The following is a 12,230-nucleotide window of genomic DNA, read 5'->3' as shown; positions in this document are numbered from 1 at the left end:
AGCAGCTTCCAAGCTGTTTTCATGGGCAGCCCCACATTGAGCTGATTGCAATAGTCCGAACTAGAAATTACCAGAGCATGAATTATTGTGACCACAATATCTTATCCAGGAAGGGTCATAGTTGAAGAACCAGCCATAACTGGAAATAGGCACTCCTAACCACCAAGGTCACCTGGATCTCAGGAGACCTAGATGGACCAAGGAGTACCCACAAGCTATGCATCTGTTAAGAAAAGAAAGAAAAAGAATTTTTTTTCAATTGTCATTGTCCCCTTGTGGGAACAACGAAATTACTCGGTTACCACATCCACTCAGATAAAGCTCAGATATTCCACATACTGTAATCCAAAATTACTACAAAACAATAATTAAAACAATGCAACATGATACAATGTAACAAGTAAAAATAAGATGACTTCAAAGTCCAGACTTTCCATTTAAGGCCAAAATCGCTCTAGAGAAGAAACTGTTCTTGAGACAACTCGTTCTTGCCTGCATTGTTCTATATCTCCATCCCGATGGCAGAAACTCGAAGAAATGGTGACCAGGGTGCGTTGGATCTCTTGATATGTCTAGGGCTTTCCTATGGCACCTGGTGGTATATCTGTTCCTTCCATCCAGAACTGCCAGTCCCCATGTTTCCTGAACTTGAGAACTTGCAACACATAGTACCTCTGTCTTATCTGGATTCAGTTTCAATTTATTGGTCCCCATACAGCTCATTGCCACTTCCAGGCAACAGACAAGCACTTGAACTGCCACTCCTGATTCAGATGAATTGGAGAGAGAGAAGTGGGTGTCATCACCACTAATATCACTTCACTCCAAATCAGTCTTAGAAACACAGCTATATAAGCTAAGCACAAAATGGCTCCTTAAACCCAGGTTGCAGTTGCCAAAATGGAATGTCTACATGCCATTTTTTTGCAAGATGGCTTTGGCAAGATTATCAGTTAAACACCTGGCTAGTTCAGATGACAACCTTGAGCTAGGTTAAGAACTTTGAGAACTTGAAGAAAGGTCACTTGATCCAGGGACAGTCCACATATATATTGGCCTATTCCTACCTCTTTCTCTTAATGGTGACACAGAATACTCATAATGTAAGAATATTCTTCACAACTGTGAACAGGACAGTGGGGTAAGTGAAGACTGGTCAACAGTATTAAAAGCTGCTGAGAAGTCGAGGAGAACCAAGAAGGCTGCACTCTGACTGTCTTTTTCCTGGCAAATGTCATGAACCAGGGTGACCAAGGGCAAGCCGAAATGCTTGTGCAGATGAAACAACTGGAAGTATGTGATGTTAAGTTCCACCCTGTGTCTACCATGGACATCTGCCTTGCTTAAGAATGGCTCTGGAAGCTGAAAATAAGCTGATATTCCAAGGAGAGCTATGTGTGTAGGAATCTGGTTTCTAGAAATGGATAGGAGGATTCCTTTTGAATTCTCAGATAAAATAATAATAATAAGAATAAGAAGAAGAAGAAGAAGATTGAACTTGATAGAATTACTTTTGACCCCAACGGGAGCCTTCTTATGACCGACCACATGACAGAAAAGTTAAAGGAAAACTTCCTCAGCATCTTTGTTTGTTTGAAGTTTTCATGATTCTATGATTCTATATGGCAACCTTTGAGAGAATTAGCTACCCTCAGGAAGGAGGTCCTTGATGTTGACTGGATTACGTTTGTTAGTGTGCTCAGTCTGGTTTTTGAAATCTGATTCAGATAGGGAGCAGGCTGCTGTTAGTTGTAGTGAATCTCAAGGAGAAAGCTTTATTTCCTTTTTAAAATCAGTTTCCGTGGGGATGGGTAAAATGATGGAACAACGCCAGCTTGCCTTCGCTTCAGTCAATGCTTGATTTGTTGTGGGGGCAGGGAAAGTAGGGTCTCCCATAAATAAACCCATAAATCTCAACTGCTGACTCTTTCCAATTTTAGACAAATCATGCTCCGCCTCCCCAATAGCCTTTGAAAATGAAACTGAAAAAGAGACAACTTTAATAAAAATTACTATTAAAAAGCAGCAGCTAAGAGGGCATCACAGTAAGTAAGGGGACCTGTAATTCGAGCATTGGCTTCAGTGGGTCAAGCGGAAGAAACCCATTATTATCCGGTTCCTCAAGATGCTGTGTCTGGCTTCTTCCACCTGGCTTAGCTCCTCAGACTTAATAGAAGACTCGGCATCTCTCCTCTGCTGCTCTCTCTGTGTGTTTCTGTGTGTGTTCTCCTTCCCTGACCCAGATTTTTAACAAGTAGCTTTCCTGATGATGTAGCTACATAATTTGTTGTATCTGCCTGGCGGAAAGTGATTGGCATAGCCTGCCTGTCCTCGTCGCCCACCTTCTTTTCTTCCTTCCTGAGCCCTGTGAACTTGTACTTCTCCGCAAGTCCTGCTTGCCACAGTGGATCATGTCAGCCGCCTCCTTGCTTACACCCACGCTTGTCCTGAGGGAGCGCGGCTGATTCATTCACACAGAAAGGAAAACCTTCTGAGAAGGAGCCTTTTCTGTTTTCTTTAATGAGAAACTTCAGCGGAACACACAATGCTGCTGCTTTTAGTTTGAATGCTGGGGAGGGGAAATAATCCAGAGGGAGTTCATTGTATGTTTGATAGCTGTAAACATACTGACCAGCCTCTTGTGGATGGGGAACGTATGTAGTTAGCTCCTTCAGCTCTCTCCCACCAGGGGCGGGCAGGAAGTAACTGTCCTTGCGTCACTAAAAGCAGGCAAAGGTACCACCCCTAGTACAGTCACTTCAGTTTCAAAGCATTGAGTGGGGTCTGTGTGTGTGTGTGCTTCTTGCATTTACAGGCCCTGGAAGGTGACAAATGTTGGTCATTTCCCCTTCCTTGCGCAAAATAATCTATGAAAAAGCTCTTTACTTTCAGAACTGCACCATTTGTGAATTTGTGGCTGTGTATTTACCTGGAAATTACGAAGACTGCGTTTGTGTGTGTGTGTGTGTTTAAGCACTTGTTTGCTTAAAAGAATCCCTCGTCATAGTTTGTGGCACCCAAAAAATAAAGTAAAGAATCCCTGCAATAGCAGGCTAATTTAGCAAAAATTAAAAGGCAATAGGAAGCTGTTATCTTCTGTTATTCTCTATCACAAAGGGAGGGGAATCTTGTGGGGTGAAGTAGTTGCCTCGGGCGGCTGAAGGCCCCAAGATTGCTCCCTCATGGGCGCCTCACTTGCCATGCTGCCTGTACCACTGGCACAGAAGTGACACTAGCATTGGTGCTGATTTCTGGTGAGATCTCATGGAGTGTGAGAGATCTTGCAAGATTTTGGTGAGATTTTGCTGGAAATTGGTGCTTCTCCACTGGCAGGGCAGGCAGCCTCACAGTGAGCTGGCACTTCCCATTTTGTCTCAAGTGGCAAAAATGGGACATGCTGCCCCTGATGTCTGGCAGCAGTGAGGCCACTTTAGCTAGTGATGGTAGAGATGCAATCAGCAAGTCAACCTGTGCATTATGTTCTGAAAGAAGCAAAGATCACCAGTGCCGAAGCAATGATTCTTCAACATCAACTTTGTTGGACAGGTCATGTTGTTCGGATGCCTGATTATCGTCTTCCATTCCATTTTAAGAATGGAAATCGAAATACTGGTGAACATCAAGATATTTTTAAAGATGCTCTCAAGACAAATCTTTAAAAATGTAGTATAAGCACTGATAACTGGGAAATACTGGCCTTCCTGCGAGTACTCCAATTGGAGAACTTGTTCTTAATTACAGCAAGAGAAAAACACCAAGAACTCTGGTCAATGTGAGTTTCAATTGTGGGAGTAATCCCTGCTTGCAAGTCACTAGTAAATTATAACAAACAATAATCCATTCAATTGCATGTATTCTAACGGAGATTACAAACAAATAAAAATTGCGAACTCAATTTCACAGAGATTCATAACAATATTGAAAATGATAATCTTGAGGAAGGAACAGGTTCATAAGTCCATAATCAAGTTGATGTCTGCAGTCAGTATTGATGAGAGACCAGGACAGGGCCCTGTTTCGATGTATAAATCTTCATCAGTTGGAAGTATCAAATAATGCATACATTTTGTGACAGTTATATAAATCAAAATACTAAATTACTATAATTTTATAAATTGTCACACTCGATTTAAATATGTGGTTCCTTACCTAATCTTTAAAGGGTTGTGTAAATCGTATAATGGTTCTATTGTTTTCTAAGTTTTTCAGAGATAACAACTGAAAATAGTCAATATTAATAATGGTTACATGCATTAAATTAAATCAACATTTAGATAACATTTCAAGAATACAATTCCTCACCTAAGTGTGCGTAGATCAGGGGTCCCCAGACTTACCCAGCTTTGGGCCGGAGGGCAGGGGAGTGCGCGCCCGTGCGCATGCGCACACACACTTGGTGGCGCGCTTCCAGGTCGGAAAAAGCACCGGGAATCGTTTGTGCGCATGCGTATGGGCCTCCCCGACCCGGAAGTGCACCGGAAAGAGGGTCGGGAGAGGCCTATATGCATGCGCACAAACGATTTTCGGTGCTTTTTTCCGACCTGGAAGAGTGCCGACGCGCTGCGCGCCGTAAGAGTGGGCGACGGCAGCAGGCGGCGGGGGTCGTCGCGGGCCAGATTGGGAGGCCAATTGGAGGTTTTAAACAGAGGTTGGATGGCCATCTGTCATGGATGCTTTAGCTGAGATTCCTGAATTGCGGGGGGTGGAATAGATGACCCTTGTGGTCCCTTCCAACTCTAAGATTCTATGATTCTCAGCCCAGGAACAAAGAGTCAAGAAAAGGCTGGAACAATTAAGAAAAGCTGAGTCACAGTGAAAAATGCAAGGAGGCAAGTATCAATAGGGGAAGAAGGGGGCAGGAACTTTAGCTTCTGCAGCTGACTTGCTTAGCTTTATGCTATCTCCCTAGTTACTGAGCAATAAAGTTAATTACTGCCAAGTCGTGCCCGTTTCTGCTTACAATGTTGGACCACGGGCAGAAGGGCTTTTCTGGCAGCCTGACAGGCCCATGTAGTGCTACCCAAAGAAGGAGAGGCACACAAGGCCATTTACTACATGTTAAGGAGTGACTAATATCCCTTAAATATGTTGCAGCAATCAAGGCACTTAGAAGGAAAGACTAATGGACACTAATGTGTGAAGTAGGGATTCTAATCCACGTTATTGTCTTGAGCACAGAATCAGTGAGCATTAATTGTTCAGGCTTACTTAATAGAGGGAATATATTTTTTGCTCATTTAATGGCTGACCTTAAATGCTTCTCTTTCAGTAGGCCTTTCCCAGACTGAAATAAAAATTGAGTTCCAGTTCCTGAAATTGATAGCTTGTCTTTGTCTTTGTTCCTCATGGGGGAAATTGTTTTCTTCACCATCTCCTTATTTATTTCTTAATTTATTATTTATTTAAAATCATTTCTGAACCACGTCCTATTTCCAAAGGAATCTTTAAGTGATTTACAGGTCTTAAATAATGAAACAGAACATGGCAAAATAACGATCCACATTGAATGCAGCATAATTAGCAGGAGAGTGGCATAATTACAACATATTTTTTATAGAAAGTTCATTTCTGTTACATTGCAGACCTTCTGTTCTAGAGCACTGAGAAATTGCCTATAATTATGATGAGTTGCACGTGTAGCTTGTGTGTTGCAAGAACACCTCTACTTTGGGTTGACAGAGTGCATTTCTATGTCACACACCTGTGTGATCCCTCTGAGTGAACCAGGCTACCCAGTGTCTAGTGTGTTGGGTAGGGGACCTGTGGCAAAAATATGCCCTTTGTTCGTTCGCTTCCTATCAAGAGATGAAGTCAGGAAACATGAAAGTAGGCACAACCATACTTTATTTCTAAAACTCTGCTGAGTGGTCAATTCCCTGGGCTATCACTCCAAGAGGACTGACCCAGAGCTTTGGGTGGTGCTCATCTCTTTCTAAGACTACACAAAGACCTGACACAGATCCAGAAAACTTGTTGTTTAGTCGTGTCCGACTCTTTGTGACCCCATGCACCAGAGCACACCAGGCACTCCTGTCTTCCACTGCCTCCCGCAGTTTGGTCAGACTCATGTTGATAGCTTCAAGAACACTGTCCAACCATCTCGTCCTCTGTCGTCCCCTTCTCCTTGTGCCCTCCATCTTTCCCAACATCAGGCTCTTTTCCAGGGAGTCTTCTCTTCTCATGAGGTGGCCAAAGTATTGGAGCCTCAGCTTCAGGATCTGTCCTTCCAGTGAGCAATCAGGACTGATTTCTTTCAGAATGGATAGGTTTGATCTTCTTGCAGTCCATGGGACTCTCAAGAGTCTCCTCCAGCACCATAATTCAAAAGCACCAATTCTTCGGCAATCAGCCTTCTTTATGGTCCAGCTCTCACTTCCATACATCACTACTGGGAAAACCATAGTTTAACTATACGGACCTTTCTCGGCAAGGTGATGTCTCTGCTTTTTAAGATGCTGTCTAGGTTTGTCATTGCTTTTCTCCCAAGAAGCAGGCGTAAAGCAGTTAGAAGCGGTCTGAGCACACTAGGCAGGTATAAGCAGTTTAAACAGGTTTGGGCTAGTTCTATTATGTTCAAGGTAAAAAAAAGAGAGATTGTATTGCTATACCATATACAGCCGTACCTTGGAAGTTGAATGGGATCCATTCCGGAAGTCCGTTCGACTTCCAAAACATTCGAAAACCAAATCACGACTTTTGATTGGTTGCAGGAAGCTCCTTCAGCCAATCAGAAGCCGCAAAAGCCCCATTGGACATTCGGGTTCCAAAAGAACATTTGCAAACAGGAATAATCACTTCTGGGTTTGCGGCATTCGGGAGCCAAAGCATTCGAGCTCCAGGGGGTTTGGAATCCAAGGTAAGACTGTATAGGCATTCTAGTCTAACACATTCCTGAAGGGATCAAGTGTAGGTTATCATGGCTTTACTTCAGTTAAGCAAACAAAGCGAGCAGATACAGAAAGGCAAAGGCTAGTGGATAGATACACAAATAGAACTAGAAAGATCCATTTTAATGCAACAGACGGGGGAAGTAGGTTTTGTCTTCACGAGAGCAGTGTCACCAAATACAACACTTTGCTAGGCATTTATATGTGGGGAAGTAAGCATTCACTTACTGGTGAGATAGTTCAGAGGTGCCTTCACAGACAGTGGCAGAGGCAGGCAAAACCTACTTTTGCCCCTGGTAAGCAAAGCCATTGAGGGCCAGGCATAAATGAGTTTTTGTGTTTAATATGACTGGTTTTCAAAACAAAAATAGCTGCCATGGTGGTGCTCAGCTGGAACTGCAGTGAGTTCCCCCCACAGCCCCTGTAATCTTGATTAAGATAGCCTCCTCCAATCCACTGCTATTTGCATTGTGGAGGAAGCTCTCACTGGCAATGATGCAGTTAGCAGCTTGGACCCCTGGGCACCCACTTGTGGGGTGCCTCAGAGCTCTGTACTCTCCTCCATGCTTTTTCATACCTGTATGAGAGATCATCAGGGGAGTTGGGCTGGGTGTTCACCAATATGTGGATGATACCCAGCTCTACCTCTCAAAACCAGTGAAGGCAATTAACGTCCTGTGTGGGTGTCCAGAGGTGGTTGGGGGCAAACAGATTGAGGTTGAATCCTGACAAGACAGAAGTACTGTTTCTGGGGGACAGGAGGTGGGCAGGTGTGGAGGACTCCCTGGTCCTGAATGGGGTAACTGTGCCCCTGAATGACCAGGTCTGCAGCCTAGGAGTCATTTTGGACTCACAGCTGTCCATGGAGGTGCAGGTCAATTCTGTGTCCAGGGCAGCTGTCTGCCAGCTCCATCTGGTATGCAGGCTGAGACCCTACCTGCCTGCAGACTGTCTCGCCAGAGTGGTGCATGCTCTGGTTATCTCCTGCTTGGACTACTGCAATGCGCTCTACATCGGGCTACCTTTGAAGGTGACTTGGAAACTACTACTAATCTAGAATGTGGCAGCTGAACTGGTGATTAGGAGCAGCCACCGAGACCATATAACACCAGACCTGTAAAAACTGCATTGGCTCCCAGTATGTTTCTGAGCACAATTCAAAGTGTTGGTGCTGACCTTTAAAGCCCTAAATGACTTCGGCTCTGTATACATGAAGGAGTGTCTCCACCTCCCATCATTCAGCCCGGACACTGAAGGCCAAAATACCAAAAAGCCAGCACGAGGGCCTTCTGGTGGTTCCCTCATTGCAAAAGGTGAGGTTACAGGGAACCAGGAAGAAGACCTTCTTGGTAGTCTCACCTACCATGTGGAACGCCCTCCCAGCAGATGTCAAACAGAGAAACGGCTGTGTGATTTTAAAGAGACATCTGAAGGCAGCCCTGTTAAGGGAAGTTTTTAGTGTGTGATGTGGTATTGTACTTTTACTATTTTTTGTTGGGAGCCATCCAGAATGGCTGGGGCAACCCAGATGGGTGTGGTGTGTGTGTGTGTGTGTGTGTGTGTGTGTGTGTGTGTGTGTGTGTGTGTGTATTGTCAGGACTGCAGTGGGGAGGGAAAGGGTTAAAATCCAAATGGAATATTGCATCCCCAACCCCTTCCAGCAGATGACATAGAGGTATGGAAAGTGTAGTGTCAGATCTTCAATAATATGAAGAAGGACTTTAAAGCCAAGATCCTGAGCAAGTATAGCTTCAGTATGTGACAAAGAGCAAGGAAACGGGGAATTCTGTATAAAAATGAAAAGGGAAAGAAAGGGAATGGGAAAACAACAAAAAAAGAGAAGCCTTTATTCTTGGATGCACTGACCTCCATTCCTTCTGTCCCACCTGCAGGTGTCCATCACTAACGCTATACTGTGCTGAAGATGTCTAACAGCAACACAACACAGGAGACACTGGAGATAATGAAAGAATTGGAAAAGAAAGTGGTTGAGGAATCTGTGAACAAAAACAAATTTGTATCCAGGTCACCAAGCAAAGAGGAGGTTGAGAAGGATGGGGAGGAGAGTAGCACACGGCAAGAATCACAGGTAATTGGAGGAAGAATTTCATGTATACCAACAGACCCATCAAAGCCCAATGCTAACTGGCAGTAGATCTTGGACTCCCTATTACAGTATATCAGGCAGAGGTCCTTTTTGGCCCCTTTGTTAAGTTCACTTAATTAGGGGTTCCAACAGTTCTGGACTTCTGCAGTACCGTATTCTACCACCAAATTACTCATTAATCTCAGCATGGTGCGAACCTGGTACTGTTAGAGAAAGAGCCATGGTAATCGGTGGCGAGGTTCTTGTCATGCTGCCATATACAGTGGTACCTGGAGTTACAAACGCCTCAGGCTACAAACGTTTCAGGTTACACACTCTGCTCACCTGGAAGAGTTACCTCAAATTGAGAACTTTGCCCCAGGGTGAGAATGGAAATCGTGTGCTGGCGCTGCCGCGGCAGCAAAAAGCCCCATTAGTGAAAGCACGCCTCTAGTTAAGAACCGTTTCAGGTTAAGAACGGACCTCAGGAGCGAATTAAGTTCGTAACTAGAGGTACCACTGTACTTTGCTGGATCATTTTAGGAAATCTTTTCCAGGCCAATGTTTTTGTTGCCGCTGCTGCTATTGTCATCGGTTTTGTATACTGCTCTCCATCCGAAGATCACAGGGCGGTTGACAACATAAAAATACAAAATGAGAACTCAAAAGACATAATAAAAACAAGAACAAAACATTAACCCCACTCACACAAACATATATAAAAGTACACAGAATGTTAATCAGTCCAGGGCCTGCTTTGAGATAATTGTTATTATCTAGCACCTAAAGATATGTAATGAAAGTGCCAGGCAAGCCAGTCTGAGGAGAGCATTCCACCAACAGGGAACCACCACAGAAAAGGCCCTTTTTCAGGTTGCTACCCTCCAAACGTATTGTGGAGGAGGCACATGAAGAAAGACCTCACATGATAATTGCAGGGTCTGGGTCAGTTCGTATGAGGAGAGGTGATTCTTGTTTCTTTTTTTTCCCTACCCCATCACATAGATGAGTCCTATGGACTTCTTACAGTACAATCCACCCAGAAGTAAGTCATATTGAGTTCAGTGAGACTTACTCCCAGATAATTGTGTGTAGAATTGCTGATTTACTGTGGCCATGATGGCTTCATCTCTTCAGTATTAAAAAAAGAGTGGGACATGGACCCAGGAAGATGTTCAAGCCACTTTATATTGCAGACACACAAATCCTGCTCCAAAGAAACACAGAAGGCATAGGAATTAACAGGCAAATACCTGCTCCAAAGGTTGTGGCAATCTAAAGCTATGCAGTGAAAAGAGAGAACTGAGGGGATGAGCAAGAGAGACATGGACAAATGCAATTTTATGCACCTAGACATCACTTTGGAGAGAAGCGTGAAATTTTGCAAAAACTTCACAGAAAAAGATGAGCTTTGAGATGTATTTGTAGGCCCCAAGCCCAAGTGGTTCAGTGGTTTAGACCATAGCGCCTCCCGCGTCCCTTGTAGGAGAGAGAAAGGACACCATGATTTTAACAGACCTCAGTTGTAGGCGTCCTTTTAAATCAATGAAATCTGATGGTTAAACTGGACTTGACCACACAATGTTTCTCTTGCATTTTATTTTCTTATTTGATCTTTACATGGTTATGGTGGTTTCCTGCCATAGCTAGTTTTGATCCTGTGCAAAATGTATGCAGAATTGGCCTGTTTGCATTAGATTCTTGCAAGATAATATATGGCATGGACTTCTGCTAGCACAGTGGGACTCCCCCTCACCCCTGTGCCTGTCCAGATTGCCTAGGAGTATGTATCAGGAGAACCCCCAGAAAAATGTGTGGGGAGAGGAGAGAACATTGTTTCCAGCAAGCTGAAATGCTTGTGTTGATGGAACAATTCCCATACTGTTACATTTAATTCCTCCCAATGTGTTGTGATTTCCCCCCTAGCAAGTATCTTACATCTCATAGAATGCACAACTGGAGTGATTTTTCCACCATTGTTCCTCCCCTCCTTTTTTTGTTGCAGAGGCGGACATCCAATCATGGGCATGTTAGAAAAAGAGCCAAGGTAAGATACTGTTGATTTCTTTTTACCAGGTGATGCTGCAGCAAGAGCTTACATGACTCTGTCTTTCTGCAGTTCTCCTTGGAATTGAGTCCCAGAATCTCTCGTTCCTATCAGGGCTCCAGATATTACTCTTCCTGCTCCTTTATCCCAAATCTTCTTGCTTTTCACTGTTCATCCCTTGCACTTAACGGTTAACCAGTTAAAGCCTCAGCAGAGGTTGCCCTTTACTCCTAGGTATCATTGTGATTTTTAAGATCAGCTGGGCATGTCCTCTGAATTTGTAATTTATATCTGCCCCAAATCTTTTGAGATTAAAGTGCTATGGCACTGTACTTTTTCTTCAGTTTGATTCCCTTATGCCCTTGTCATATGCACCTTTAACTTCCCATTATTATATTGGAGATAATATCTTAACTATGGTTCCCAGGACCATATTTCACCATGACTACTTCTGTTCAAGTAAAATACTTTTGTGATGCTACATTTACACAATTTCACTTGCAGGTCCATTCACCAAACAGTCTGAGGCAGGCATTTATTTTAAGCATTTAAAAAAAATGCTACTATAGTAGATTACCCAGAATAACTACGTTTGTCAAGAAGGCAGCAGTTTAATGACATGCTTTCAATTAAGGCAGGAAGAAGTTAGTCATTCCTTTTTGTCACTTACCTTCAGTCAGCGGATTATTAAATGGGTTGGTTAGCTTCAGGGAAACCCTATCAATGTACATGACCTTCAAGTCACTGTGTTAGCAGGCTAAGTACCTCCACAGGTGGCAGACTTGAATCTCTATCAAGCATGTTGGTGTCTTCTGCTTGACTGCTTTGCCATGTGTTACTACTGGACAAAATGTAATTGCATTTCTCATTAGTATAGAGCTAACCTAATTAGCATTAGTTGAGCAGCAGCTCAGTTATATATTAAAAGGGAATTCTAGCTGCCTGTGTCTTACTACAGATTCCCCCCCCCCTCCTTTTGCAGTCAAATTCAAAGCTGAAGCTAGTCAGGAGCCTGGCTGTATGTGAAGAGTCTTCTAGCCCCTTTGTGGATGGGACATTGGATACCCAGGTAAGCCTGGTTGTAGTCACATCACTTTTCCAGACACAGGAGAGACTGCTTTCAGTGATTATTTTTCTTCATAGTTCTGATCAAGGTTGAAAGCTTACCTGTAGGAAAGTTTCAAGCCTTTAAAAGAAAAATGATAGTCCT

The 12,230-nt window shown here is 43.5% G+C and overlaps 1 protein-coding gene across 9 annotated transcripts in view; it reads left to right on the top strand.

Moving 5' to 3' along the window:
• R3HDM2 (R3H domain containing 2) overlaps positions 1-12,230 on the top strand; it is a 133,211-nt gene that overhangs the window by 64,977 nt on the left and 56,004 nt on the right. For all 9 annotated transcript variants that reach the window (XM_035102294.3, XM_060272173.2, XM_060272170.2 and 6 more), the window contains exons 2-4: positions 8,780-8,976; positions 10,979-11,020; positions 12,003-12,089. In XM_035102294.3, the coding sequence (XP_034958185.1) occupies positions 8,812-8,976; positions 10,979-11,020; positions 12,003-12,089 (294 nt within the window). In that variant the 5' untranslated portion in view covers positions 8,780-8,811. The remainder of the gene's footprint in view (positions 1-8,779; positions 8,977-10,978; positions 11,021-12,002; positions 12,090-12,230) is intronic.

This window comes from Zootoca vivipara, chromosome 2 (assembly GCF_965207765.1).
Source record: "Zootoca vivipara chromosome 2, rZooViv2.hap1.1, whole genome shotgun sequence".
In the NCBI taxonomy this organism is placed as follows: Eukaryota; Metazoa; Chordata; class Lepidosauria; order Squamata; family Lacertidae; genus Zootoca; species Zootoca vivipara.
The sequence above is the reverse complement of the archived record's forward strand: the minus strand, read 5'-3'. Positions and strand labels throughout refer to the sequence as shown.